Source organism: Oncorhynchus mykiss, chromosome 15 (assembly GCF_057628025.1).
Source record: "Oncorhynchus mykiss isolate SJ-2025 chromosome 15, ASM5762802v1, whole genome shotgun sequence".
In the NCBI taxonomy this organism is placed as follows: domain Eukaryota; kingdom Metazoa; phylum Chordata; class Actinopteri; order Salmoniformes; family Salmonidae; genus Oncorhynchus; species Oncorhynchus mykiss.
Genome location: NC_143036.1, coordinates 21232749 through 21259670, shown reverse-complemented (window position 1 = coordinate 21259670; position 26922 = coordinate 21232749). Strand labels below are relative to the sequence as shown.

The 26922-nt window shown below is 44.3% G+C and overlaps 1 protein-coding gene across 2 annotated transcripts; it reads right to left on the bottom strand.

The window, feature by feature from the left end:
• Positions 1-10755: 10755 nt before the first annotated feature.
• Positions 10756-14093, bottom strand: bloc1s5 (biogenesis of lysosomal organelles complex 1 subunit 5). 2 transcript variants are annotated; one of them, XM_090199551.1, is made up of 5 exons: positions 13922-14093; positions 12931-13013; positions 12692-12821; positions 12346-12404; positions 10756-12116 (listed from the first exon to the last, which is right to left on the bottom strand). In XM_090199551.1, the coding sequence occupies exons 1-5, from the start codon at positions 13971-13973 to the stop codon at positions 11943-11945; spliced, it is 498 nt and encodes a 165-aa protein (XP_090055677.1). In that variant the 5' UTR covers positions 13974-14093; the 3' UTR covers positions 10756-11942. The 2 variants fall into 2 exon arrangements, with proteins under 2 accessions (XP_090055677.1, XP_036799931.1); XM_036944036.2 differs by having other exon boundaries at positions 13578-13981.
• Positions 14094-26922: the final 12829 nt, after the last annotated feature.

The window sequence follows — 26922 nt, the reverse complement described above, 5'->3', positions numbered from 1 at the left end:
ACAACTTTCCCTCACACCTAGCTCTGTCCTGTTCCTGGAACAAGCTTGGCCCCTTGGTGTGCAAGTTTCATAAATCCTTGAAGAAATCAGCGAAAAAAGAACAATATTCTCAATGTTGTGGAAAAGGATTTGTGGCAGAGAGAATATACCATTACGGCTTGCTTTCCACAAAATAAAACATCTAAGACGGAGGTGTTGGATCATACTCGGTTGTGATGAGTAATAGCCAGTTGGTCTCCCAAACTGATGGTCAGATATGAGTAAAGGTTGCCTACCTCTTCATCACCACTGGAAATGATGCCTGAGAGTGAGAACATTTAGACCTATTAATGAATCCACTTTATTGCTTAGGCTATATGGTCCCTCCCTTGGGGGCTGTAGTGCTGTGCAATGGTTACAGAGCTATAAATCTGAGCTCCATTCCCAAGGTATTTAGTGCACTGCCTCCCAGGACTGACAAGTCTTTGGCTGGACAAACTATTTCCACCCTGTCACAGAAAGACTTCATCAACTCGCAGTGCAGGCCCCTGGGTTGGTTTCTTAGCTAGACAACAGATGCACATACTCTAGCCTAGAGGTTCAGTGCTGTTTGTGCTTCAGCCATGTCGTATGGCATGACAATGATAAGAGTTGGCTATTGTAACCAGGTTACAGATACTGTATTTTGTAATGTTTTATATTTGTCTCTATTAAGATGCTGGTGTGCTGTATATCACCATTGCTAGCAACTTTTTGGTAGCAGATTCCAACTCGTTCCTGGTCAGAAACAATGTTATTTTTTTCATGGAGGAAGGTCACAAGAAAAGTCCTTAAGCTTTAGATGGATCACAGCTCCAAAAATGTTTAGGAACCACTGGTCTACAGTGAAACAATATTTATACCGGTGCCAGGGTCTGCTTTCAGACATGTTACTGGAGGAGATGTTTAGAAAGTGTTCTGGGTTTGGTTAAACTGGGGGTCACTGGTTGGAGGTGACCTGTGTCAAGGGATTGACTGTGACCTGCCATTCTCAGGGCGAACATTAAAATTCCACCATTCGACATGGACTGGGTCCATTTATGGGACAGCAACGTAACAGACTCTTCCCACAGAGATGCATGATGCCACTTTGGCCTCAAGGTTGACTAGAGTTGAACTTCAAACTCTGGCCTCAAACCCAAGCATCCCTCCCGTTCAGAGAGAACAGCTTCATAAAATGCTTGGTGGTGAACAACTTTGTTGATGTGCAGACAGAGAGCAAGATCTAACAAAATCACAGGGCTGAGTGACACCCCCCCACACACACACCATCACCACCAAGTCTACCTCTAATCTTGCCCAATGTGCTTACATATCATTATTTGTCAGGTTTCAGTATTCTTTGAAATGTTACACACAGAAGTGCTTATTAGATATTTTTTTATCAGAAAAGGTCTGAATATACGCACTAGCTCAGAGCTCTCGCCATCCTATCAAACTCCAATCCCTCCCTGCTCATTGAAACCTCTGCCTTTACAGCTAACAGGAGGTGCAAAATAATATGATATATTTTCTTTGACTTCCACACATGATAAATAACATCTAGAGCCAAATCTACCATGGGTGTTCTGTTGTTACCATGGTCACCAGTATCCACATTTCACAATTAATCTCAACAGCTTCATCTCAACATGCCATACTGAGGGTAAATGTGACTAAATTGTAGCTGACACATTTACGCATGCCTCTCACAACGGAGGCCACATAGTTCCAGTGTCTACTGGTTACCCATTGTTGACAATCAGCAGCTTGCCAGGCCAACTATATGTGCTGTAATAGCAAAAGTAGATGAATGGTCCACAGGGACCCTAGGACGTGCTGTTTATTTTCTTAATTGCCTGAAGTTGGTGCTCAAGAGTGCAGAAGTCGGCAGGTGGTAGAGCGAGAGAGTGGGAGACTGAAAGAGAGGAGGAGAGTGAGGACCAAATTAATGGCAGTCAGATTTCTGTCTACCAAGGTTGAAGAATATAAGTCAAACAAAAAAGGCCTACTCAGCTATACCAACCAAAAATATTAATGCAACAATTTCAAAGATTTTACTGAGTTACAGTTCATATAAGGAAATTAGTCAATTCAAGTAAATTCATTAGGCCCTAATCTATGGATTTCATGACTGGGAATACAGATAGATACCTTAAAATAAATGTAGGGGCGTGGATCAGAAAACCATTTAGGATCTGGTGTGACCAGATCAGGTTGTTGATCAGGCTGTTGATTTGTGGCCTGTGGAATGTTGTCCCACTCCTTTTCAAAGGCTGTGCTAAATTGCTGGATATTGGCGGGAACTGGAAATCGCTGTTGTACAGAGCATCCCAAACATGCTCAATGGGTGACATGTCTGGTGAGTATGCAGGCCATGGAAGTACTGGGACATTTTCAGCTTTCAGGAATTGTGTACAGATCCTTGCGACACGGGGCCGTGCATTATCATGATGAAACATAAGGTGATGGCGGAGGATGAATCGCACAACAATGGGCCTCACGATCTTGTCACGGTATCTCTGTACATTCAAATTGCCATCGATAAAATGCAATTGTGTTCGTTGTTCGTAGCTTATGCCTGTCCATACCATAACCCCACCGTCACCATGGGGTACTCTGTTCACAACATTGACATCAGCACACCGCTCGCCCACACGATGCCATACACAACATTGGAGGCAGCTTATGGTAGAGAATTCTCTGGCAATAGCTCTGGTGGATATTCCTGCAGTCAGCATGCCAATTGCACGCTCCCTCAAAACTTGAGACATCTGTGGCATTGTGTTGCGTGACAAAATTGCACATTTTAGAGTGGCCTTTTATTGTTCCCCAGCACAAGGTGCACCTGTGTAATGATCATGCTGTTTAATCAGCTTCTTGATATACCACACCTGTCAGGTGGATGGATTATCTTTTCAAATGAGAAATGCTCACTAATAGGGATGTAAACAAATTTGTGATTTTGTTTTATGGAAATAAGCTTTTTGTGCATATGGAACATTTCTAGGATATTTTATTTCAGCTCATGAAATATGTAAAGTGTTGGTCCCATGTTGGGTTCTATTTTTGTTCAGTATACGGTTCGGAAAGTATTCAGACCCCTTGACTTTTTATATTTTAGTTGTAGTGTAGTTGTAAGAATGTAGAATAATCTGGATCTCTTTTAGCTATTTTGTGATATGTTTCCCCCATCCACAATTGCTAAACCATACCTTAGAATTTATATCTTGATCAAAACAACCAGGTTAAAGTGATGCAGCAGCATTTTGGTCTAATTTCAGCCAGTAGTTTTGAAAGTAGCGCTCAGGAGCCAAAACGGGCCTACCAAAATTGTGCACAACGTCATCCATTTCATATGAAACGTTACAGTACATCCTGCAATTTTGCAATTCGTATGATATGTTACGAATTCCAATTCGTATAATATGTTATGAATTTGTAAGTGCTTAAGATCCCATTACATAACCCAGTAGACGTCTTACTTCACAGCTGTGGATTACATTTTAGAGTTTCACTCTCAAGTTCCAGTCTATGTTTAGAATGTTTCAGATTCAACATGCACAACGAGAACAGCAGGCCTTATTAAATCAAAATCAGTAGCTGGGTTTTGGAAACATGTAAGAAAAAGAAAATACTAGCATATCATTTTTTCCCCTGGGCTAAGCCTTACACAACACTATAACAAGGTCAGGATCATCTTCAACAGTTACATTTGTTTCCTGATTATATTGTAATAATTCCGATCTTCAATCCACACCAGGACTACATTGAACAAATTGGTTGGTAAGGTACAATACTTAAGCGGCACAGTCGTTTTATATATTTCAACCCGCAGCACAGCTTCTTGAGGATTACTTGAATATAAAGCAAATCACTGAGGAAGTTAGACAATAGTAAGTCTACATATGTTTTCTGAGAATATGAAGAAGCGATCATATCCGCCTATTTCACATGGCGTTTGGGGATACAGGAAGCGATCATATCCGCCTATTTCACATGGCGTTTGGGGATACAGGAAGCGATCAATCGAGAGGAACGGATGTCATTCACAGGCTAGCCGCTACACCAGCCACCTTCCATGGGAAAAGGCCTCCCACACCAACAGAACGGTTACGGAAAAATCCCATGCAGCCGAGCCTTTCATCTGGAAATCTGGGATGGATGGACACACACGGTTGAGGTCGGTCTCCATGGCGATGGCCATTGTATCACAGTGTTTTTATGTTCTACCTCTGCTCAATGGCTAATCCAAATGCAGGTCTCCTGAGGTATCTGTTGAAATTATCACCGTTTTTCCAACCTTGTAGTTGGGTCGGGTTAACGGGTCAGTGACTCCCCCGGTGGACATGACAATCTGCAGGTTGTGTACAGGACAGTTGAGGGACCTGCAGTTAGGGGATCACAATATAGAATAATCTACATGCAGACAACTCAGGACAGCCACTGTTGCTTTTACATCTTATATGATCAATTGTTGTGAAAACTGCAACTTGATGACCTGGCGTAATCACAACCCACTGGACACAGACGTCAATTCAACGTCTATTCCGCATTGGTTCAACATAAGTTCATTGAAATGACGTGGAAACAACGTTGATTCAACCGGTGTGTGCCCAGTGGGAACATTCTGCAGCTATAACCGTGGTAACAGGGTTTGGTCACAGGGTATAACCGTGGTAACAGGGTTTGGTTAACTGCGGAGGGGAAGCAACAGAACAGAACAAGCTCTCCTGGCTGATTCCATGAGCCTTCACTTGCTGCATTGCCATGTCTCACCACATCTGTAAAAAATATGGACGCGGCTCCTTGTTCAACAATCATATGAGGCGCATTCTGAGCCCTGGTGACAGGACCCTCTGCCGGTGCTGCCTCTCACAGACGCTGGCTGGCCAATAGTCCCCCCACCCCCAAAAAAAAACGTTAAGCCTCGTCTTCCTGCTGGAAAAGCCATCAGGAGCGTCGGGGCCAGTACAGACCTGCAGGAACTCTGGTGGTTGCCAGATCTCAGGCTCCCCTGTGGCTGGATGCTGAGATTGAGCAAGCAGAGCGGCCAAGCTGCAAAGTCTATCACCACACCTCTGCCCATAGGTGCCACAGCAGGGAGCCGGCCATCATGGCAACCCAGCCAGATGGGGCATAGGCTGTTTGGTGAGATAAACATTCAATGTTATTGTGGCCATTGAGACAAAAGTCAGGACAGGGCTTGAACCAGGACTCCATGGTAACAGGGTAAGTGTCCACCTGTGTCATAAGGTCCACTTTTAGACAGAGGCCATAACAATAATTAGATACATGAGGCATGGAGGTCCTCAACTTTATTTAAAAGAAGCTACTTTTATTTGAATGCGTGTGGTCTGGTTATCAAAATATCATTGTCAGAGTACAAACATGCAGCTGATACAAGGTCTTGTACCTAAATGGTCCTGTCTCAGGGCATCTTCCAACAGTCAATATATCATAGGCAGAGTGCTGTAAATGTAATGATGATCACTGACATTCACCTGCCACCCAGAGAAACAACCAAATTGCCCCCACCCTTGATTCTGTTTAGACATACTGCAAGACATTTAAGCAAGCCTTACATTGCGTCAAGGTTTGTTTTTATTTTCCTTTTAAAAATAAATTGCAGATGTTGTCACTTGCTCATGGAAAAAAGGGCCCAGCCTTGTTGAAGTAAGCCTGACATTGCCAACGAGAGGTGGCCAAGTCTCAAAACAGATGTTTACCGTTTTTCTTAGGATGATTTGTTCTCTGCTCAATATTGATCCCAGTCCAAGCATAACCACACTCTCCTCCCCAGAGCACTGTGCAACAGAATAGGAAAGCGAGGGCTTTCCTCTTAGGCTGAGACCAGGTGCGTTTATGCATGTGACCGTGTGTCCATGCATGTTATTGTATGTGAGAGAGTGTAAGTGTGTTGTGTACTGTATGTGTGTTTGTCTCTGTGTGTGCGTGTTATAAGAAAGTGTGTACTGTGTGTGTGTGTATGTCCTGTACCTGGGTACCATGCGTTCAGGCAGCCCTGGATGGCCCTCCACTCGCGCGGTCCCCACAGAAGCCATTAAGCTGCGTGGCTGGTGGGATAATGTGTTTGACTTGGCCGGCAGGGCAGGAACAGGTGCTGGGAGGGAGGCTCTGCTCAGGGCTACTACTCACTGGCTCCTTTGATGTGGTCCAAGGTCAGCCGTCTCTCCACCTCCCTCTCTATGCTCCTGCTAAAGGACTCAGCCCTGCTGCCGGCTGCAGCCCCACACAACTGCTGCTGACAGGCTTGTAAGCCCTCAACAATACAACAGGGTATATCGTATTGAGTGTAAGTTTAGATTTATAGAGAAAATCGACCCTGGAAAACAAGTGCTGCCAGGGTCCGATATTTTTGGTGTGTTTTTAAAATGCTACGTCATACAAAGTGCAGGCTAACATATGGTTAGAATGGATGACAAATACAGAAAGCTGAATTGAACAAGCAATGTATCAATAAAAGTTATTCTTCCCCTGCTTAAATTGTGTTCATGTCAAGATGAACTATTCCAAAGTGACTCCACAACAACAAAGTTCTGACATTATGATGCCGGTTGGTCAGAGACAGAGGCCAGAGCGCTGCGCAGTTAACATGGCCAGGCAGGAGGTGAGTAATGCTGCATTTAGCTCCAGGCCTCTGTACCTCAAGGTAAAGCCATTAGGGGCTGAGGATCGGCCTGAGATGAAGCGGCCCACTTGGGTTCAGGGAGGGAGAGGATGAAAACTAAAGCGCAGGCCGTCACAGGGCCCTGAAAGAGAGTTGCCTTTATTGGAAAAGCCCACTCCCTTACATTCCTCTGCCAAGATACTGGCCCTGGCCTGGGCCTCCCCAGAGCAGCGAGGATGGGAGACTGACTCAGACACAGGGTTCTGTTGTCTGGAGCTGTGCCACACACAGACATGCATGCACAATTGCACGCATACACTTTCATTGTAAACACACACACAGCACACACACTCATTGTGCTGTCAGTCGCATACTCAACATGATACACGGTGGCTAAGCAGCAGCAGGAATCCTCCATTTCCTGAATGGGTAACACACCATCTTATAAAATGCAATTGATTGATTTATTGGGTTTCAGGGCTTGTTTCAGGTTGGATATTGGATGTGCTTTAGAGATTTCATGCCAGAGCCTTCTGTTTAAAGGAAAGGGCTACTCAATGATGGCTCACCTGGAGGGAGTGGTTCCAATATAAGGGTTGAAAAGAATCTATTCATGGGCCTGAGCTTGACCAGTTATTATCTTATAATTCATAACCAAAATGAAAAGGCCTGATGTCAAAAGGAAAATACATACATAAAAGAGATTTCAAAGATTAAAAAGAAAAGGCCGACTGGGAACCATTCCCAGTATAATGTATGGTGTGTGCCTGGGAAAAATAGAGCCCTCCTACGTTTGGAGAGGTTCATGTTGAGGAGATGAGAGCAGTACAGCACTCTGTCATCCACAGATGATTCGTGGGATGGAATTTGACCACAGAGAGGAACCGAGAGAGGGTAGGTTATCATGGAGTTTTCCTGCCGTCCCTGCTACTTCACTCACCTTAAGAAAGGCTGACTGGACCGTGGCTCCTGAATCATTCTTTATATTGTGTCCAGCTATTACATCTCTGTTCGCTGAATTATTTTGTGAAATCATCAATATGCCAACAACGAGCAATAAATAACTGATAAAAGGGTTGAGGAATGGCTTTCCCATGATCGTTTACCAATTGATTCCATTAAATCATTTCCTTTATTTCCCAATGTCAAAATGGGAAACATTTTCAAGGGAGAATGTAAATTCAGCGTACCACAAGCTGGCACTGAGTTTAGGTAAAGTAAGGTAAAGAGATTCAGCTTATCCCTACATTCCCTAATTGAATGTATTGGTGTACTGAATTGTTGTTCACCCAGCTACTACCTGCTCTGGAGGGATTTAAACAGGAGTTAGATACTGCAGTCTTTTTTGCCCCTTGTTAAAAAAAGGTTGTTCTTTTCAGGCCACACTTGTGTTCATTGACAGGGTTATCGTTATATGACTGAGGCTATTGTGGTCTAACAATGTTTGGCAAAGCTTTGATTGAGAGGCATTCTCAAATATCTCAGAATTAATACTCACATTCCTCTGTGTTGTGACTGTAGCTTGTAGACTGTTATTGTGTTCATTAAAACCTTATCCATTACCTGTTGGCCAACAATGAGCAGAAGTCTAAAAACACCGTCTGATAACAACCATAGGTCTCCACTGTCCCCTGAAAGCACACAGATAACCTCTTATCAATGAACTTACAGGGAGATAGAGGAATCATAACAGTTTTTCCCCCCTTCCTGTCGTCATTCCAAATGACACAGAGTAGGATGTAAAAGAGGAATACCAGGACAATTTCCGGCCATGGGAGATGACCTGATAGCCTGCCAGACAAAAATATGTGGAACCAACATTGGTTAGACGTTGGGAGTGACGGAAACCTTTAAAATAGTTATTATTTGTAAATAGTACATGGTATATAAAATTTAAAAAATAAACTGTAGAGGTATGTAATTGGCAAAGGATCCAGACATTCCACAACTTCTAGACGACAACAAGCGGCAGGTTCCCTGCAGAGGCCAGGCTGTGATGACAAGCCATTCTCTGCGTCCTTTCTGACCATTGTTCTGGCCGTGATTGAATGAGGAAGGTGTTTGTTGTTGCTGGCCCTCATCTGGGTTTCTTGGACTTGGCAGGGACTAGTAGCGCAAGGCTGTGCCCAAACAGACCAAAAACACCCACGTGCCTCAGAGACGATTTGACCTTGGTGGTACAGTACATGGCAAAAAACGTATAGTGAACTTATTTGTTGAAGAAGGAATTCCATTTGAATCCCTTTCTAATTGCTTTTAGACGCCACCTCGTTCTCATTTTAGAAACGGGCAGTGTATGAGGATAACCATGCTTCCCCTCTGATTTTTTCAAATGTCATAATTCATTATGCTGCAGTTCTTATAAGCTTATTTTCCCCACTTAGCAATTCTCAGGGTGAACATTTGCCACTGCCAAAGAATTCATATTACCACCTACTTCAGCGTCCACACAGGACCCATCCACCAGCTCCCTGTGGTGTTGTAATACTAGGTTATTAACTGGGAAGCACACCCAATTGTTCATTGCCATTTTCATTTGGACCCCACAGTAATTGAGTGAAAGGCCTATTATGTGATACAATGCAGGGGAGTGGGTGTATGGAGGCTAAATCTCAGGGGCTGTTGTAATGAATGCTTCTGTAAATGAATGCCCTCCACTTCACATTGTTCCATCGCTGACTTAAAATTGTTTCCCTTTTCAGCCCTCATCGACTAAGTTGAAAAGTGCACACGGGGTACTGCCAAAGGCCCCTGTCGGGCTTTCAGAAGCAGCAGTCCAGTTAGGGTTTATTGGTCCTGAATGTGTGAGAACACTGCGAGTCGGGGACAAGTAGAGCAGGCTGCAGACTGAAACAGCTATAGCACTCACCTCTTTGATCTCCACTTCAGAGAGGAGTGGAGGTGATAAAAGCAGTGAGCCGAGAGACTATCCTAATACACATGGGTTATATTAGGTATATTCAATAAGAAAGCACAGACTGTGATTTCAGGGGTGAGGGAATATCTTTCCATTCCACTCCAGACTCATCCTGAAACACACACCATCCATGCCATTTCAATGGATGTGGCCCCTTTTTTGTTTTGGAGAAACCGAGGCAGGCTAAGATCATACATTTCCTAATCTGTTTCTCCATAGTCAGGACTGCCGGTCTCCGGGTGCTTTTACCCTGACGATTTATGTTGGCTGGGAACTGCAGCCAGCTCCTCGACTGGGATCGCTGCGCTTTTTCCATAACAGGAAGAACACAATGGCTCCGATAGACAGAGGAGACGAAAAACAAGCCTTGGTTCCTGAGGCACGCGGCGGTGGGCCAGAGGGACGATAAAGCTGGTGTCAGCCGGTGCCCGACTTGCGCCACACTCATCTTCCCGGAACGGCGAGTCTATCAGGGAAGGCTGAGACGGGAAGCGCACGCTCTGGGGGCACATCCTGTACGAACCGCCACAGGCCAGGGGGCTTTCCATTGACTTCAATGTCCACCATCACCTCGATCCCTGTCTCAAAGGTCATTGACCTGAGTGGACGTCTGCTTGGTACAGTGAGACATCCTCCAAACTAAAGTTAATGGTGCATCAGCTTCTCACAACAGCGGAGGACTTAATAGGGGCGAAGGGCTTAGAGTACTTTCTCTTGAATAGCTAACACTGACTTTGTTGACCTTTTGGAATATATCCGGGAAGTTTTTTTCTCCCGCTCTCGATCTAAACCGAAAAAATACACAGGGCCAGATGAAAGGTGCCTTGTTGGTGGAGGTGGGCTGCGTTTCCAGATTGTCACTCCTCATTAAGTGGTGATGGGCTGTCTGGCTTTGGCCAACTGGGGAGGGGAGTGAGTGTTCTCCCTTGGCTGCACAACATCTGCTGGCACGGGCGTGCTCTCTCTGATCTCTGATGACACAACGGCCAGGGTGCCCGCCCTGACGCCAATCACTCCCAGAGGGCGACCCAGTGCAACCGGACAGCAGCAGCGCCATTGCTGGTCAGCGCGAGCGAAGTGGAAAAGACTGTGACTTCCCTGAAATGGGATACCTAGCTGTTTGAGCCCGTCTAACAGATGTGTCAAAATACATGGCTGAACTACGTAGTATACATTCGTGTTGAGAGAAAGAATCCACACTTGAGCCATGCCGAGTTTAGCAACACTTTATTTGACTTATACTGATTGATGAGGTCAGCACCCCCCCACACAACAATGGAGTCTTGAGTAAGGGGTCCATTCTGTGTTGAGAGCCATTTTAAATACTTATTCTGTCACTTTCCAACAGAGATATATCCTATTCCCAGGAGGTCAGGAATGTGTCAGGGTGTCCATCCCTCCATCAGTCTAAACAGCCTGCCATTGTCCAGTGAAAATACTTTCTCTAAACACAACACTTGCACTGTCGAGTAGGAACCTGCAAGTAAGCATTCATTGGACGATGTATACAATGTGTATTTCGTACATAAGACAAATAAAACTTCACAAAGTGCCTCTCTATTTAACAAGGGTACATAACAAGCCTGGGGAAACACCACTAAATCATGTCAGCAATTGACAAATTGAGCTGGCTTCAGTGAAGCCATTTTTGATTCATGTCTTTTGAGAGGTTGATTGTTGTACTTGATGTCAGAGGTTGACTGTACTCTATTCTGAAGAGTTGGTGAGGGATGCCTAGTTGGGGAAACTGCTTAGTGAGTAAAGTTTGAGATGTTGACCCAGCTTTGAGTAGCGCTTCTGACATGAAACATTTTCACTCGCACGTAGCTTTAAAATATCTCACCTCAGAGCCAAATCCCAGTTTATTTTCTTATACAGCTAAAGGCAAACACATCTATCCACACCTCAAAGTATGATTCCATAAAAAAATCTCAAGATGTTAATAGCTTCACAGCCAAGGAAAAATCATGCTATTGCTAGTTTAAAAATGACATTTTCCATAAGATTACATATTCCATGTGCTTAGGACAGAAAATGTTGATTTTGATGGCCTGTGAAAATGCCACGTTGTTAATCACACTTTTATTTGTGATCTGGAAAATGTGGACTTTTGTGCAGCACTAGTGCTCAGAAATCCTCTGTTAGTGCCAATGACTATGTACCGCATCAACCAAAGGCAATACCTTCATTTCACACAAGCATACAGACCACAGGAGGCTGCTGAGGGGAGGACAGCTCATAGTAATGGCCAGAACGGAGTGAATGGAATGGCACCAAACATGTATTTGATACCATTCCACCTATACCGCTCCAGCCATTACTACGAGCCCGTCCGCCCCAATTAAGGTGCCACCAACCTCCTGTGGTACAGACACACGCGGACGTACACACAGAGGATCAGAAGCGGGAGAACTTGGCCAGATCCTTCTTCATCTCGCTGTACATGACGCTGAGACGTCCGACAGCCTTGGCGTGCTCCTCGTCCACCTCCTCCTTCAGACGCTGCTGCTCCTTCAGAAACTCATCCCAGTCTTCCTTCCGTCTGTCTATGGTCACCTGCAGCTGGGTGCTCTGAGGTGCACAACACACAATGATCTGGGTTAGGCTCGACACAAAACATTTTCCAATTAAACAAAATGAAAACACACTTGTTGGAGAGATTTAGGTGGTACTCAATTCTCCTGTTTAGTGCCAAATGACCACAACTCTGGTCTGTTGTCACAATCATTGCCTGAATGTAAATGACTGTCAATGGTTAAATAACATTGGTAATTCTTTTGAGGAGAGCATGCATCTTTACCTGCTGTGCTTCTAGCGCCCTCTGCTGGATCCTCTGTGACATGTGATTCGCAGCCTCCACTGTAAGAAAACACAATGAACAAATGTTACATTCAACTACTTTCTGGCCTTAACAGAAAAGTAGTTGAAATAATACAATGCAGTTGAAATTCTGTGACACATGAATGTAATACGTATTTTTCGTTATGTTTGGGACCCCAGGAAGACTTGCTGTCGTCATTGCGTTAGCGAATGGTGATCCTAATAAAATTAAATAAAACAATATAATAACTCAAATCACTCGATATGACAACTGCAGCTGCTAGCAATTGAAATACATGCCGTCTAGGTAAGGAAGAGAGGCTTACGTCGGGTGAGAGCCTCAAAGAGGTGTTGATGCATGTGTTCTGAACACTTGGGCAACATCTGCTCGTTGGTCTCCACTACCATTTTGTTCAGGTTGTCCAGCAAACGGCTCTCTCTGAATCCACGTTTCTCCTTCAAAATCACAAAGAAGTATATGTTAACAAATATCAAATTACAATTAATAAAATCACATTGTATGCACCATTATGTTACGGTGCATCTTTCCAAGCTGAATATTTACCTCAAATTCTCTCACAAAGTAGCGGATCTCCCCTTGTATGACAGGCCTATGGTCTATTAGCCTGGACTGAATATCACCAACATCTAATGGGAGACACAAACCATACAATCTTGTCATGTTGAGCAATTGCTAATGTCATATATATTGAAACTTAATTCTAGGGCTTGCAGTCAAAACTGGGGTTAATTCAATTTCATCCCAAGGAATTCATGAAGTGTCCCCGGAGAAAATAATGAAATATTTTCACATATGAATACTTTACAGTAAAATAATCTGAATTCCTATTAACCCGATGTCAATTTAGGCCTGAATTGATTGGAGGGGGGGGGTAAAGGAAATCTAGATAAGGAAAAGTAATACTTACTCAGAAAACTAGCGTTTCTATTGGCCAGGTTCAGCAAACAGGGCGGGACTTACCTGCATTTGTCCAATAGAAACGCTAGTTTTTGTTGCAAATAGGACGTTTTGTAACTGTTCTGGGTAATGGATTACACCCCAGGTGAAGCTGCCTAAAACAGATCTGGGACCAGGCTAGAGGCTGCAAATTGTATGCGTTAATACTACAACACATGACTCTCTCGAGTTGTGCAGGCTAGCTAGCGAGTTTTCTACAATTAATAATAATTGTAACACGATAATGAACTCACCTTTGGCTATCTTGTCCATAGTTACGCGTTAATACACAAAAATCAAATAGTTACTTTAAACCTCGACAACACGTGAAATGCTTTGTTTAGCAGTTGGTTAGGATAGAATGAGCTTGCTAAGATAGCTTTCAACCTATTTTCGACAAGGTAGATATTTACATGCAATTTATCATATGCGAATTTGCAAATATTTAGCTCCAGCGTAGCTTAAATATATTCTAGCAAAAACCAAAACTGTAACTGTTGTCAGCTGATTTAAAGTCAGCTGATACAAATTCTCGAACTACTTCCGGGTACAAGGTCTTGGCTCAAACCAAACCTCCCAAAACGGGGGCCACACTTACATGAGGTAAATTCTGAGGTACCTGTACAGTAGGTACAGTACAGACTCATCATCAGTCGTCACTATAATACATGTATAAACTGTAGGTGTAGCCTACATATTTAGCAGAAAATTTCTATCACCAATGGTTTATGATCGCTCTCTCTCCTCCCTCTGTGCGTCTGCGCGTACGTACGTGTGTGTGTGTGTGTGTGTGTGTGTGTGTGAGAGATGAGGCGTTTAAATTGCTTTATTGTCATTGATTAATTGTAATTTATTCCAAGGCAATGCAATGATAATGATGGAGGATAGAGGTCTTGCATATGAGTCAGGACTGCAGACTGCAGTCTTGCGCTATGGTGTGGCTTTATAAGGGAATTCTCTGCATACAGTTCAATGAATTGAAGTGTATGTTAGCAAAGAGAGATGATCCATTTAAATCCGTAAAATACACACATAACGCCACCCCATTCTAGCTGATGACAGTAGTAATTATAGGGATTGGCTATCATTTTGAAGGATTTCATCAAGTAATACCTTATTGTGTGTGGCTGTCACATGGATTTAGAATTTAAACATTATGCTGTGTGTGCAGTGTCGGTCATAGCAGGAAATACTAGATATGTGAATATAAATTGTGGACTTTAAAAAACAGATTATCCACTACACCTCCCAACCCCTTGGTTTTGTGCATCGTCCATTCAACCAGTAAACTAAGTACTATAATATTATGGGCCACTGTATCCTCACAAAGCTGACCAAAAATGATGAATATGTACACATGTACAATTAGCCTAGATTATTTAGTGGGCTTGTTCTTCAAAAGTCATGCAGATATAATATAAAGATAAGTTTGAGATCACTTAGTAGGCTATTTCTTCTGGGTAGAGTAATACTTCAGTTTTTTACAAAAAAGTGTGCTGCCTTAATTTGCCACTAGGTGGAAACAATGTCCACAATGTCCAGTCTGGTTAATGAGACCCTGTTCAGTAAATTATTTTCGGATAGAAAGTTCATGACGTTGAACAATTGAAATGCAAATATATTACCTCCTCTCAGTGTAGGCCTGTTTAGATACAAGTACTCCTGGCTAAAAAAAACACATTAAGAACATAAACATATTAGAATGCATTAATAAAGGGGGTTGTTTGGGGCTAGTTTTGCATGTTCAGACGTCAAACATTTGTTTGAAAATAAGTGCCTGCTATTACTCAGAAATGTCACTTCCACTTAAAAGAAAGTCTTCAGACATGAGCTAATTCTCGTCCTGACCACATGATTTAGATAAATAGTTGTTATCTGCATCATTGATTTTGATCGCCGTCTATTAAAGAGATTGCAGTCATGAGATGTTCGTGTGCCGACTGATCAACTGCCATCGCAGAGTGCTCCAGGGTCCATCGACCAAGAGTGCATTAGAAATCTTTGACATTTGTGAAAATTTTAAATCGATTGCATACAAACAAGGTCAGATACAACATGAAAGTTGGACAAAACAGCACTTACGCAGTATGACAATGACATAAAATTTTCCCCTGTTGTGTTTATAATGTACATGTGCAGCTGTGCAGCCAAATAATATTTTGATTAACTGCACAGCATTTCACAAATGATGAATAAAATATTTTGTTATACTCTAAAAATACTTATTCCTCTATTTAATTAACTTGTTTCATTTGAAGTATGCGCAATATGCGTAATGTATTGTAATGTAGATACAATGTAGTACAGTAACAGAATTTAAGAGTATAACATAATTATAGTTCTGATTAAAAATGTAATTACATGCTAAGAGCCATGATATTCAATAAAAAATGAATAGTCACTGCCAATTTGCTCATTAGAGAAGAAATAAAGCAAACATAATTTACAGTTGTTGAATTATACATATTTTTTTTATTTCAAAAGTACTTCCACCAATAACTGTACATTCTGTTTTGATTGACTTTATGTAAAAGGATGAAAATGTTTTATGTTCTGTAGTTGACAGTGAATTAACACACTTGAATCACATCTAAAGAAATGAGTGAACTGAGCTAAAGCCATAAAAAAGTGCACGGATTGTGAAACTGAATGCACCTCATTACGTGATTTTACTGTATCTCCACTGTTTGGTGGAAAAAGTACTAAATTGTCATACTTGAGTAGAAGTAGAAAATAAAAGTAAATGCTATACATGAAATTCAAGAAATGGCACTGTCTTTGTCCACTATTATCTGCCAGGATTGTGTTCCAGTAAGGTTTGCAAGTGATTGGCCCTTGTATGAGCCTTATCATGCGTATACACACATCTCTCTCACAGGTCTATTAATTGAATTCAGTGACAGTGGTGGTCTCTTCGCTGCACACTTCTGTTCTGAAATAGCAAGGCTTTTCAAGGGTAGATAACACAAAGTGGGGTGCATTCAAATAGTTGTTAAAGAAAGTCAAATAATAAAGATAGTCAAATAAAAATGTTGTAACAATGTTTCCTGCAATATTTCTAAAATAAATAACATGTTAAATCTTCATTAATAAGTTGTGAAAAATGCTAAATATTTTCACAATGTGAAACAGGTTTTATGAGACAATCCTACAATTTTAAATGTGGATAAATATTTAGCAATACATTTTGTAATGTGCAATTTATTCAATCAGCTACAATTGTAATTTCCCTCCATAGAATGTTGATTTGTCTCCCATAATTTTGTTCTCATAAACCACAGCCGTGCTCTTCCTTTGCTCAGACTGCAGTAACGTGGCTGAGGTCCTGGAGCATTGAGTCCTTAGACAAACGGTGAGTGTTCTGTGGGAGGTCTGGATGAGTGGTTTACAAAACATACCCATCAGGCTTGTTAGCGTGGTGACGGCTTAGAAAACACAGCTCCTTTTTTTCTTCTTCTCCACACAGCCCCTAACGACGGTGCTGCTCACATTACCCAATGGGTATAATTATTTTGCATTACATTGCTCTCTGTCCCTCACTCTCTCTCCACCTCCTCTCTCTGGCTCTGGTCATGATCTCTGGGCCCTTGGAGAAGGCCAGAGGGACCATGGTGCTTGGCGTTCACAGCACGCTGAGTGCCAGTGACTGTGGCTCTGAACAGGTGCCGGTGGAAGGGGTCGGATGGGTGGGATTACTCACTGCCTGGGCGGGGGCCCCTCCTGCCACACACCCACCTGCCCCCCTCTTCTCCTCTCTCTCTCAGCCAGTCAGCCAGCTCACACTGCTCAGGTCAGTGGTCCTGGTGCCACTCGCTGCATCCTGAAGGCTACTCCTGAGCTGCCCACCTCCACCATGTCAGCGAATGAGAGAGGCCCCGGGAAATAACTGGAGCCCTGGTAATAGTGGCACTTCAGGAGGCATGGCGGAGCATGACGCTGCCCTGCTGTCATGTTCTCCCAGGGCCAAGAAAGCAAGGGGCCGAGTGGAGGAAGGCAGCAACAAGCAACATGAAGCAGCGGCAGCCACGTAGCTCACAGCCTGAAAATCAACATATGTAGTCATCTTGTGCTTTTTGGGAAATGTTTTTTTTTTCGCCAAGCAACCTTGTCAGCCGCGTCTTGCGATTTGTAAACTGCCCCTCCTTGGAGTGGAACGATTGTGTCGTTTACGATTAGTGTTCTCAGCGGGCCCCGGTTTGGGGCTGTCCCCAGGATTAGCGGGCCGCTGCGCTGTCACTTCTCCCACGGGGCCGTCCACCGCAACTATAATCCAACCAAAGGATTACCTCATCCGAGTGCGGCGGTGTCCAAGTCAACTGCCGGCAACAGGCAGGGAGAGGCCCAAACCTGTTGAGGCAGACCCTCCCACACCACGACGGCAATCAAAGTGACAGCCACAGGAGAGAAAGTAGGGACATTTTCTTTGCGTGAGCGAAATAAGTCCCCTGGCGGAATACCCCCCCCCAAACACTTCTCCTTCTACCCCTTTACCATGTTGGCGGAGGAGCGGGGGCCGGTCTTGACGGTTGAGAAGTTTTTTGTGGGGCCGTGATTTTCGACGTGGGACAGAGGGGGCGCTCGGGGGCGGCTGTGTTTGGAGTGGTGCCTCGTCAGATTAGATGCATGCTGGCTGGTTTTGATGGCCAACCTGGACAGACAAGCCCTGCCAGGCACAAACTGCTCAGGCACATGATGTCAGAAGGACAAAAAATTATCCACCGCGAGACCAAGGAGACAGATGACACCCAGCAGGAAGCGAGAGCCAAATCTGTAAGCATCCACAATCCAGCTGGCTAGCCCTAGGGTACCTGTCTCTCTGAAGTGGAATCCGCATCACCCCATGAGCTGTCAAATTAGCTCACAGGACTGGAAATGCTGAAAAGATTTGGCCCCTATAAAATGTTATTAATTCATTTTTGCTTCCTGTCCTGAGAAGACAGAAAAAAAACACAAAACAAAAACAGAAGTGTGTAGGGAAAAACAGAAGTCAGACCTCCTTCTGTGTGGACCTATGGAGGAACATACCGTAATCCCAATGCATGCATAGACACATAACACACACACACATATACACACACACTTTATATTCACACACACAAAAACACAAGCAGACGTACATGCCAAAACACACGCACATACAGTACATATGCATGCAACTGTGCGTGCACACACCCTCACGCACAGCACACACATGCACACACAGACTCACATATACAGTGCCAGGGGGAAGTTTACAATTACTGCATGTGTTAAGCAGTCACCTGGGAGAGATTTCCAACAAGCCTTTCCCTCATGTCCTTGTTCTAAGAGAGTGGCAGAAAAACAGACATTTAAAAAGATCTTATCAAAATGTTTATTTTTTTAAATTATTTTTTACAAATAAACAGATTTTTTGTTGAGACAAAGGATTGATCATTTGATATTTTATTTGAATCAAATGTAGGTCTTGAAATGAGTTACATTCAATTAATATTAATTTGCTTGTGCTATACACAGGAGGCACATTTGAATGTGGGGAAAATAGAAGTGAGATGATAGTTTTACAGAAGCAAATAAATTACAAGTTAAAGTACAGAATATTTAGTGAAACATTTCAGATTTCAACTGTATGAGAAAAAATATTACAATAATAGTCATGTTAAATTACAGTACTCGTGTACTTTACATTAAATAAAGAAGACCATAAATAATGTGTGGTACACATTACCCAACATTTAGATAGATGGAGGCACAAGACAAACCTGGCAGCAAAATGTCTCTACCTACTCTAAATCTATCAGTGGAAGTTTCAGCGCTTGAAAGCGAGCTCTCCACTACCGTGTCCAAATCCTAGCAGGCACATTGCCACCCTAATGGCCGCAGCGGGTCGTCTTTGGACAGGACAGTACAGTACACCCCTGAGAGGGGGACAAGTGACTGCCGTCCCTATGTGTGACGTGACCCCCTTCGGAGAGGCGCGTCCTGCCAGAGAGAGACGGGGGACAGTGGGACGTAAGATGGGACCTGACAGGAGTTTAGCGCTGGTGTCCGCCAAGGCAGATGACGGCGGCCTCCTTGAGGGAAAGGCTGTCGTCCGTGCGTCCCACATCTCAGAGAGTTGTTGCTCTCTTTCACTTTCTTGCCTGCCGTCTTCCCTCTCTCTCCCTCAGATTCGGAGGTCTGTGTGGTAGGAAGGAAGGACGGAAGCCCTCAGGTCAGGAGAAGCTCTGTGGTTGTCCAGATCTACGCTGCTACAACATGTTGTCTTGTAGCTTACATGCAGTAGCCCTTCAGCAATGACAGTGGGAGACAAAGAGCAGTGATAGCGCTCAGGCCTCCTTTGACGCGTGTGTTTGTGTATGTATGTGTATGTGTTTGTGCCCCGGTGGGAGTGTATCCTTATGCATGTGATGCAAACAAATGTGTGTGTGGATATCAATTTGAATGCGGGTGTGTATGTGTGTGAGGATGGACGCAGGCCAGGTTTCTCCCGAGGGAGGCATGGGAGTAGCAGCTCCAGTCATTCATCCTGCTGGCTGGGGGAGGGGTGTCACTGAGCAGATCGGGGGGCTATGAGCCACGAGGCGCTTCACTAACATCTCTCCCTCATCCCTTTCTGTGTGTCCCTGGAGGTGATCTCCAACTGTCTTTGACTAAACTTCAGCCATCCTCAGCTGACAATTTTTATGAAAGGGAATGAAAGGGAGATATTACCAGGGTAACGGAGGGTTCGAGGGCCTATCACACTGTGTCACCAAAAAAAGAACAACAACAAACTGATGGCAAATCCACACTTTTCAACTGGGAAGAATGCATTTGGGTTCCCACATAGTCCCAGGGTGTTTTTATGAGTCACTCGGCATGAGGCTTTGGAATTATCCACATTAACTATACTGTCAAGTATAACATTACATAGTATACAGCATCAACTGTGCACCATGAAATTGATGGTGGCTTTTCTGACAACATCATGAAAATCATGCATGGGCATCAATGGGGCCGGAAGCCATGCTTTGTTATGATTCTGAGCGGTCAGATAGCTAGCAACAATGACAAGAAACTGCCATGTGGAGAATCGTAGGTGGCTTGTTTCAGCTCGTTTGATCTTGTTTTTGATACCATGTCTTGTTTTGAGGTGTTTTAACTGAATTCATGTCAATGCTAATACGCCAAAAAATTGCCAGCTACAACTTAAACAATGTATTTGAGAGACAACAAGTGCTAATTGAGACAAAATAGGGTTTACATGTTGTTAACAATCTAAGCCAACCCTGTCTGTTTTGCTGCATAGTTGCGTACGTTTCTGTTTTGTTCAACAACCAAGGGTGTTCAACTTTTTCTTGCCCAGGGCCCCCCCCACCCAGGCAAACCAGTGACCCAGGGCCCCCCCACCCAGGCAAACCAGTGACCCAGGGCCCCCCCACCCAGGCAAACCAGTGACCCAGGGCCCCCCCACCCAGGCAAACCAGTGACCCAGGGACCCCCATCATGCATTAGCAAAAAATCAGGTGAATGATAATGGCAATGAGAAGTAATCAACATTTTAATATGAATAGATTTGGTAGATTGTTTTTTCATTATTTTGACATGCCCACATTATAATTGGAAGAGGAAGTGTAAACTCTAACATAGCCTATTAGCTAGAAAGGTAATTCCAAACACATTTTCGCTAAGTGCAGTTGTTTAACTGGTTAGCCATGTGTTGGCCAAGCCAAGAAAACTTACCATCAGCCATTAGCATTTGCCGTACTGACAGCCTATTCGCTGTTGCTTTTTCAAAGCCTATGCCAGACACTCCAGTGAGTGTAATTTGCTCAATATTAAGAGTTGAGAAATAAAGTTGACATCATTAGAAATAGTATATTATTCTCTTTTCTACTGTAGGTTATGTAATCCAACATCTGTTTATTCTATCGAGGCTAGCGATATTTAAAAGAAAATCCACATATATTTTTGCGAACCCCCTGCAGGATAGGGCTGCGGAGCCCTGGTTGAGTACCCCTGTGCAAAACAACCAACCCTAGTCTTCTCCACATAATACCAAATCCATTCAAGACTAGGCGCCTAGTACACCTGCCTTGCTAAAGATCCATATAATTGCCTTTGCAGTGCCGTAACCCCCTGTGAAATGACATTATGGCAAATAACACACCCCATTAACACGGGAGGCACAGGAATCATTCACTTGTGTGTGTAGAGCCGGGCCATCACATGCTCACAGAAAAAGCACCCACCACGGATCTTAAGCTTGAATGAATGGTCGCAGAGCACAGCATGACAGCTGTGAAAGTCACAAGGGAAGTCCACAAGGGCTGTAAGGAAGGCAAAGTCTTCGTGCCTGCAAGGACAACTGGGGAGGGTGGTGAGCGGCGGTGGATGGGGGGTGGGGGTGGGGTGGGAGGGGGCTGGAGGAGCACATTGGGCCCATTATGATACTATCATTACCATAGCGTTGTACCCCTGTATAACCTCCGCCATCATCCGTCCAGCCCATCAACAGCATCTTTGATAGCGCACCAGTCTGCTGCTGCCCTTTGGGCTTCTGGGGCCTCTGGCGCACAGTTCAAAGCGGGCGGTTAGTGTCGAGGAGTCGGTGTGGTGAAAAGCCAGCGTGTAACGAGCATTAACGTAAGTGTGGGGGAAACATGAGATAAGACGTGGGCTTTGTTGACGCTCGACCCCCCCCCCCCCCCCCCCTCCTCGGACAAGGAACAAAACTCTGGCTTTGTCCTGTCTCATGCGCGCCGTCCCCGGGTTGCAAATGTCAATTTCATGCAGGCCTCGACCATGTATGTTTTTCAAAGGAGCCAGCGATCAGCTGTGTGTCATGTGCAGTTAAATATAGCTTGACTGAGGAGCTCTCTCAGTAACCTACCCCCCAACATCCCTAGCAGTGACTCCTTCAGCAGTGTCTGAGCTGGGCAATGAGTGGTTGACTGCAGGCCATTTGAGCAAGGATGGTGGATGGCTGTAACATGTCCTGTCATTTTTCCAAGACGGACACATCTGCAGGACATCGTACCTCTTGGTGTCCCCCGGTCCTGTTCTGTATGTCCCCTGGGGTGCTTGCCGGGGGTGACAACATGAACTAATCCCTGATTGAGACTCAGGGACAGTACCCTTCCATGCTAAGAGTTCAAGACAGTCCTAAGTGAGGAATGCACCATACTGGAGGCTATTCCACAGAGGAGCATAATCAATTTCACAGCACATGCTCACTTAAATAGACTCACTCTGTGTAATTTGGAAAATTTGTCAGTTGCAACCTTTGAACAATAATTTGTCTTTCCTTTATCCATGGCTGTTTGACACAGAACATTTTGCATGTTGACTACACGCTAGCTAACACACTGAGGGGCGGCTGTACGAACCCAGATTATACTTGTTTCTTGTCTAAGCATGTTCAGCAGAATGTATCCATGCAATGTAACGGCCCCTCACACTAACCACTAACACTGAGTAGTACACCCAGGAACTGGCCTTTAGGAGCAGCCTGGGAACTACAGTATATTACTGGACCAACAAAACATCACAGTTTTCCAATAATCCACAAAATATCACATTGACACATTTTTTATAAGAGAGGATGCCCAAAATATGGTCTAACCTTTCATATTAGTGACTTGAATCGCTGTACTTTACCTAACCCTTTCATATCAGTGACTTGAATCGCTGTACTTTACCTAACCCTTTCATATCAGTGACTTGAATCGCTGTACTTTACCTAACCCTTTCATATCAGTGACTTGCATAGCTGTACTTTAACTAATACTCAGAGCAGGCTCACTGAGGGGTAAGACTGAGACCCCAGCTGCCACTCTCTCCATGACCCCCCCCCCATCATCACCCCCCTCCTGGTCCTGGGCCAGTCCTGCTGTGGAAGGTCATGTGGTGTGAGAAGAGAGAGAGAGAGAGGGAGAGAAGTGAGCAGTGAGTGGAGAGGTCGGGTGAGCGAGGGGGCGTCCCCTATGCCAGACTGCAGCTTCATGCCCCCAGTCCAGAATCAAACCAGTGAGCGGTGAAGCCCACACACACTCTCTGATATACACACACACACTCTCTCATACATATACACAAACACGGGAAACAACCAGGCATGAGTAAAAGGTGCACTTCTGGTTCATAATCATGTCCTGTCAAGGTTAATCCATTAGCGCCATTACGGCTGGCTCCCTTTGTGCCCAGGCTATGCATTATCACCATGCTCAGTGAGGTGGACATTGGGAACTGTCTATTGGTTTGGCTTAAATGATACAGTCAACCCAGAGTTAAAACACGCCAAAGTACTGTCATTGTATCAAGTGTTTTTCGGGAAAAAGTGGAAATGCAAACTTTAATATAAAATGAAAGATAAACATACTATTCCTGTAAACCCCTCCTTCATGCATATGTATTTATACCACTGCACCAAAGGTAAGCAGGTCAGTTAGGTAACACATAATTACAGTTAATCATATCAAACTTTGCTTGAGTTGTTTTTCTAAATATGAATCAGGAGTGTTTTTTTGCATTAGGGAAATGTGACAAGATAAAGAGGGAAACAGTGCTGGAAGAGGGGGATAATTTCACTCCAGGTTTAAATAAATTAGTCACCCCGAATTAAAACCTGCATTGTAATAAGGCGGAAATTATAAATGCACAGCCAGTTGATGCATATGCAGATGAGCCGAGGAGAAATGGTAATGAAGGTGTTGTTTTTGTTCCAAGGGTGGTCATTATAGGGTATTGCTGATGGCATTGACCCCCTCATGCCCTCTCTCCACCCAGGAATGCATCTGAGGCTCACTACCATCGCCATTCTCTCCGCTTATTTCCCTCGCTTCCCTGGGCAGTGCCATTTCAAAAGTACAGCCCTTGTCAAGGGGGCTTCAGACGCAATTACTTTTGGTATCACTTCTCGCAGAGAAGTGAGCCCCCTCCCCCCCGAAGACATCCTATCAAAAACCATTAAGGCAGGAGGGCATTCTAAAGTTAAGTGGCATAGACCTGTGGGGTAGAGAGGCAAGGGTGCATTGAGTAGGAGAAAAAATGTATACCTAATTTGCGACACATTCTTCAGAATAGAATATGAAGGCACAGAATGGCCTCTCTATGCCACAAGGCCAGAGTGCAGCCGATAAAATGTCCTGGAGGATTCAATTCCCCGGAAAAATGTATGGAGAACCACTTCCATATTGGTAATATATAAACAAGAAATCTCTAATAATGTGTATGGTATTGCACCTCTAACCCAGTGACTCCTTAAAGCAGGGGTCTATATAAAAAAGATCAAGGCTTTTGCAGCTTTAGAAATAGCGCAGGACAAATCCACACTTGAGAACTGAGAGGCCCATTATTTGAACTTATCCAGACAGGGAAGTTTGCTGTCTTCCTTGCTTCTTGCACGGTATGCACTCCTCCCATCCCCCTCGAACTCACCACGTCCCTCTCACCCCTTGCCCCCAAGCCAAATCCACAACCCCCTGAATGAGCGCATGAAAACACACACACACCCAGGAAATCAGAACGCGGCAGCCAGGAAGTGTGTGTGCAGCTGAGGCAGGTTGGGGGAGAGAGAGGGCGAGCGAGGCAGGCTAATTCTGGAGCAGTCTGCCATCCGTGCCTGAGTTTAGGTGTGATCCCATTGCCCCGGGATGCACACATGTACTTCAGCACCTAGGCTGAATCAGCCGCCCCTCTCTGACTGATGAAGTGAGTGAGTGCGTCTCGTAAACTCCTCGCCACACACCTGGGCTCCTTCTGTGCTCCACGGCATGGCTGTACTTGCACCCCAGAGAAAAGAAAGACAAAAAAATGTATAACTTGTGACAAGATTAGTGTTTTCCCCCCCATTCAGTGTTTACCTCCCTGAAGCTTGCTTATAATACTGAAGCTGCATTAAGACTCCACGCTTCTAATATAGAAGCTCAACATAAACACTACAGACAGAGAGAAATACACCCAACCTTGGAATGTATCCCCTGCTCACCTCAGTCTCACACGATTCTCTGCACCTTTAGAGAGGAGAGGAGAGTGCAGCAAAATAACTTTCCCAACTTGCCCTCAAGCCCTGAAAGTCTGAACCAATGACTGAACTTAAAAGTGTGCAAAGAAAACGACCCCCACCTGCCTGATCATTGCCTCTGCACTTGTGTAATTGCAATTGACAATCAGATGCCATCTTTATGGGCACATGGTAGAACTGTCACTATCTGTAAGGGGAGGATAAGGCTATGCCTGTCACAAGCGCTTACGACACGTTAACACGCCCCCACGCAGTGTTGATTGTTTCATTTAATCAATCAGGGGCAAACGTACCGTCGGATGCGCCGCTCTCTCGATCTCATTAACAAGACAAACTATTTTTTGTTGCCGACATGGCAGACTCGGACTAACACCGTGGGGTGTTACGTGATGGGAATACCCCACCACATTTGCCTCTCATTAGGAAGATGGTACTAAGGCCCCAGTTATTGAAACTACCTGAATCTGTGGGAACACACTTCCTTTTTTACAAGTTCAGATTGGCACCATTTACTTCATGACAGGACTTATTGGCAAAACTGCTTTCATGCCACATGATCTTGCTTGTGGAACCTGTGGTTCTCCTCACTGAACTTTAAACGGTAAGACCCAGTAGAGCTGTCATTCATCAGATAGTTGTCCGTAGGGCGACTTCACCTCACCTGGCCCTGGACTCTGCCCCCATGCCCTTCCCACAGAGAAACCCCTTGTGGCCATGAAGAGGAGTGAGCAATAGGTGGCGTCTGGTCAGGTTCACACACTTCAGAGATGACTCCTGGTGAGAGTTGAAGTCATCAGTGAACCCTGCTGATCCACTGAGCTAATTGACCCCTGACCTATCGCTGACCCCTCAGGGGGTGGGGGAAATAAAGGCTACCTCGTCTGCCATGTGGGGGAAGATCTCAATGTGAGCTCATTGTGGCAGTCCACCCCTGTAGAGGAGGCAACCTCTGTCTTCAGATGACCGGGGAGAGGTTGATACTAATTGGGCTGTCTTGAGTTACCTGCTGTGGCTTCATCTATGGATTTGTCTTGGCTTTGGTTTGATCATCATCTGCAAAGCTGGAAGACCTAATGACACTGCCATTTTGACATTACGGCAATAGTCACAGCAGCACACAAAACATCTGAAAAACTAATTTCAAGTTCGTTGTTACACATCCTCGAGTTCGTTGCGAATCCATGAGTTATAAGTCTTCAAAGAAATCTTTGTATAACTTCCAAGTTTGTCTACGCAGTATAGATGCATAAAACAAAAGCCCTCTTTTAAGTTCAGTCTCCTCAATCTAGTGGACACCTCGAAGATAAAGCGTGACATGCTGTTAAGCTTCTCTTCAGCAGCAGCAGCAATGATATCTAAATGGAACTGAAATAAACAACAGCACAGTGGTTCTATTATGGTCCAGTAGTGCAATGTTCTTTCTTATCTAGTCACAAGGCCTGCTCAAATGACTGCAGGATGTTTGCTTTCACAAGTTTACACTTTCTGGAACACACAGCACTTTGTTTGCTGTTGTTTAATCGATGGACCCACCAAATTTTAAAAACAAATTCTTTGAATTCTACATAAGCGATTGATAAAAAACTAAACAAGATGAGACTCATGAGATGATTATC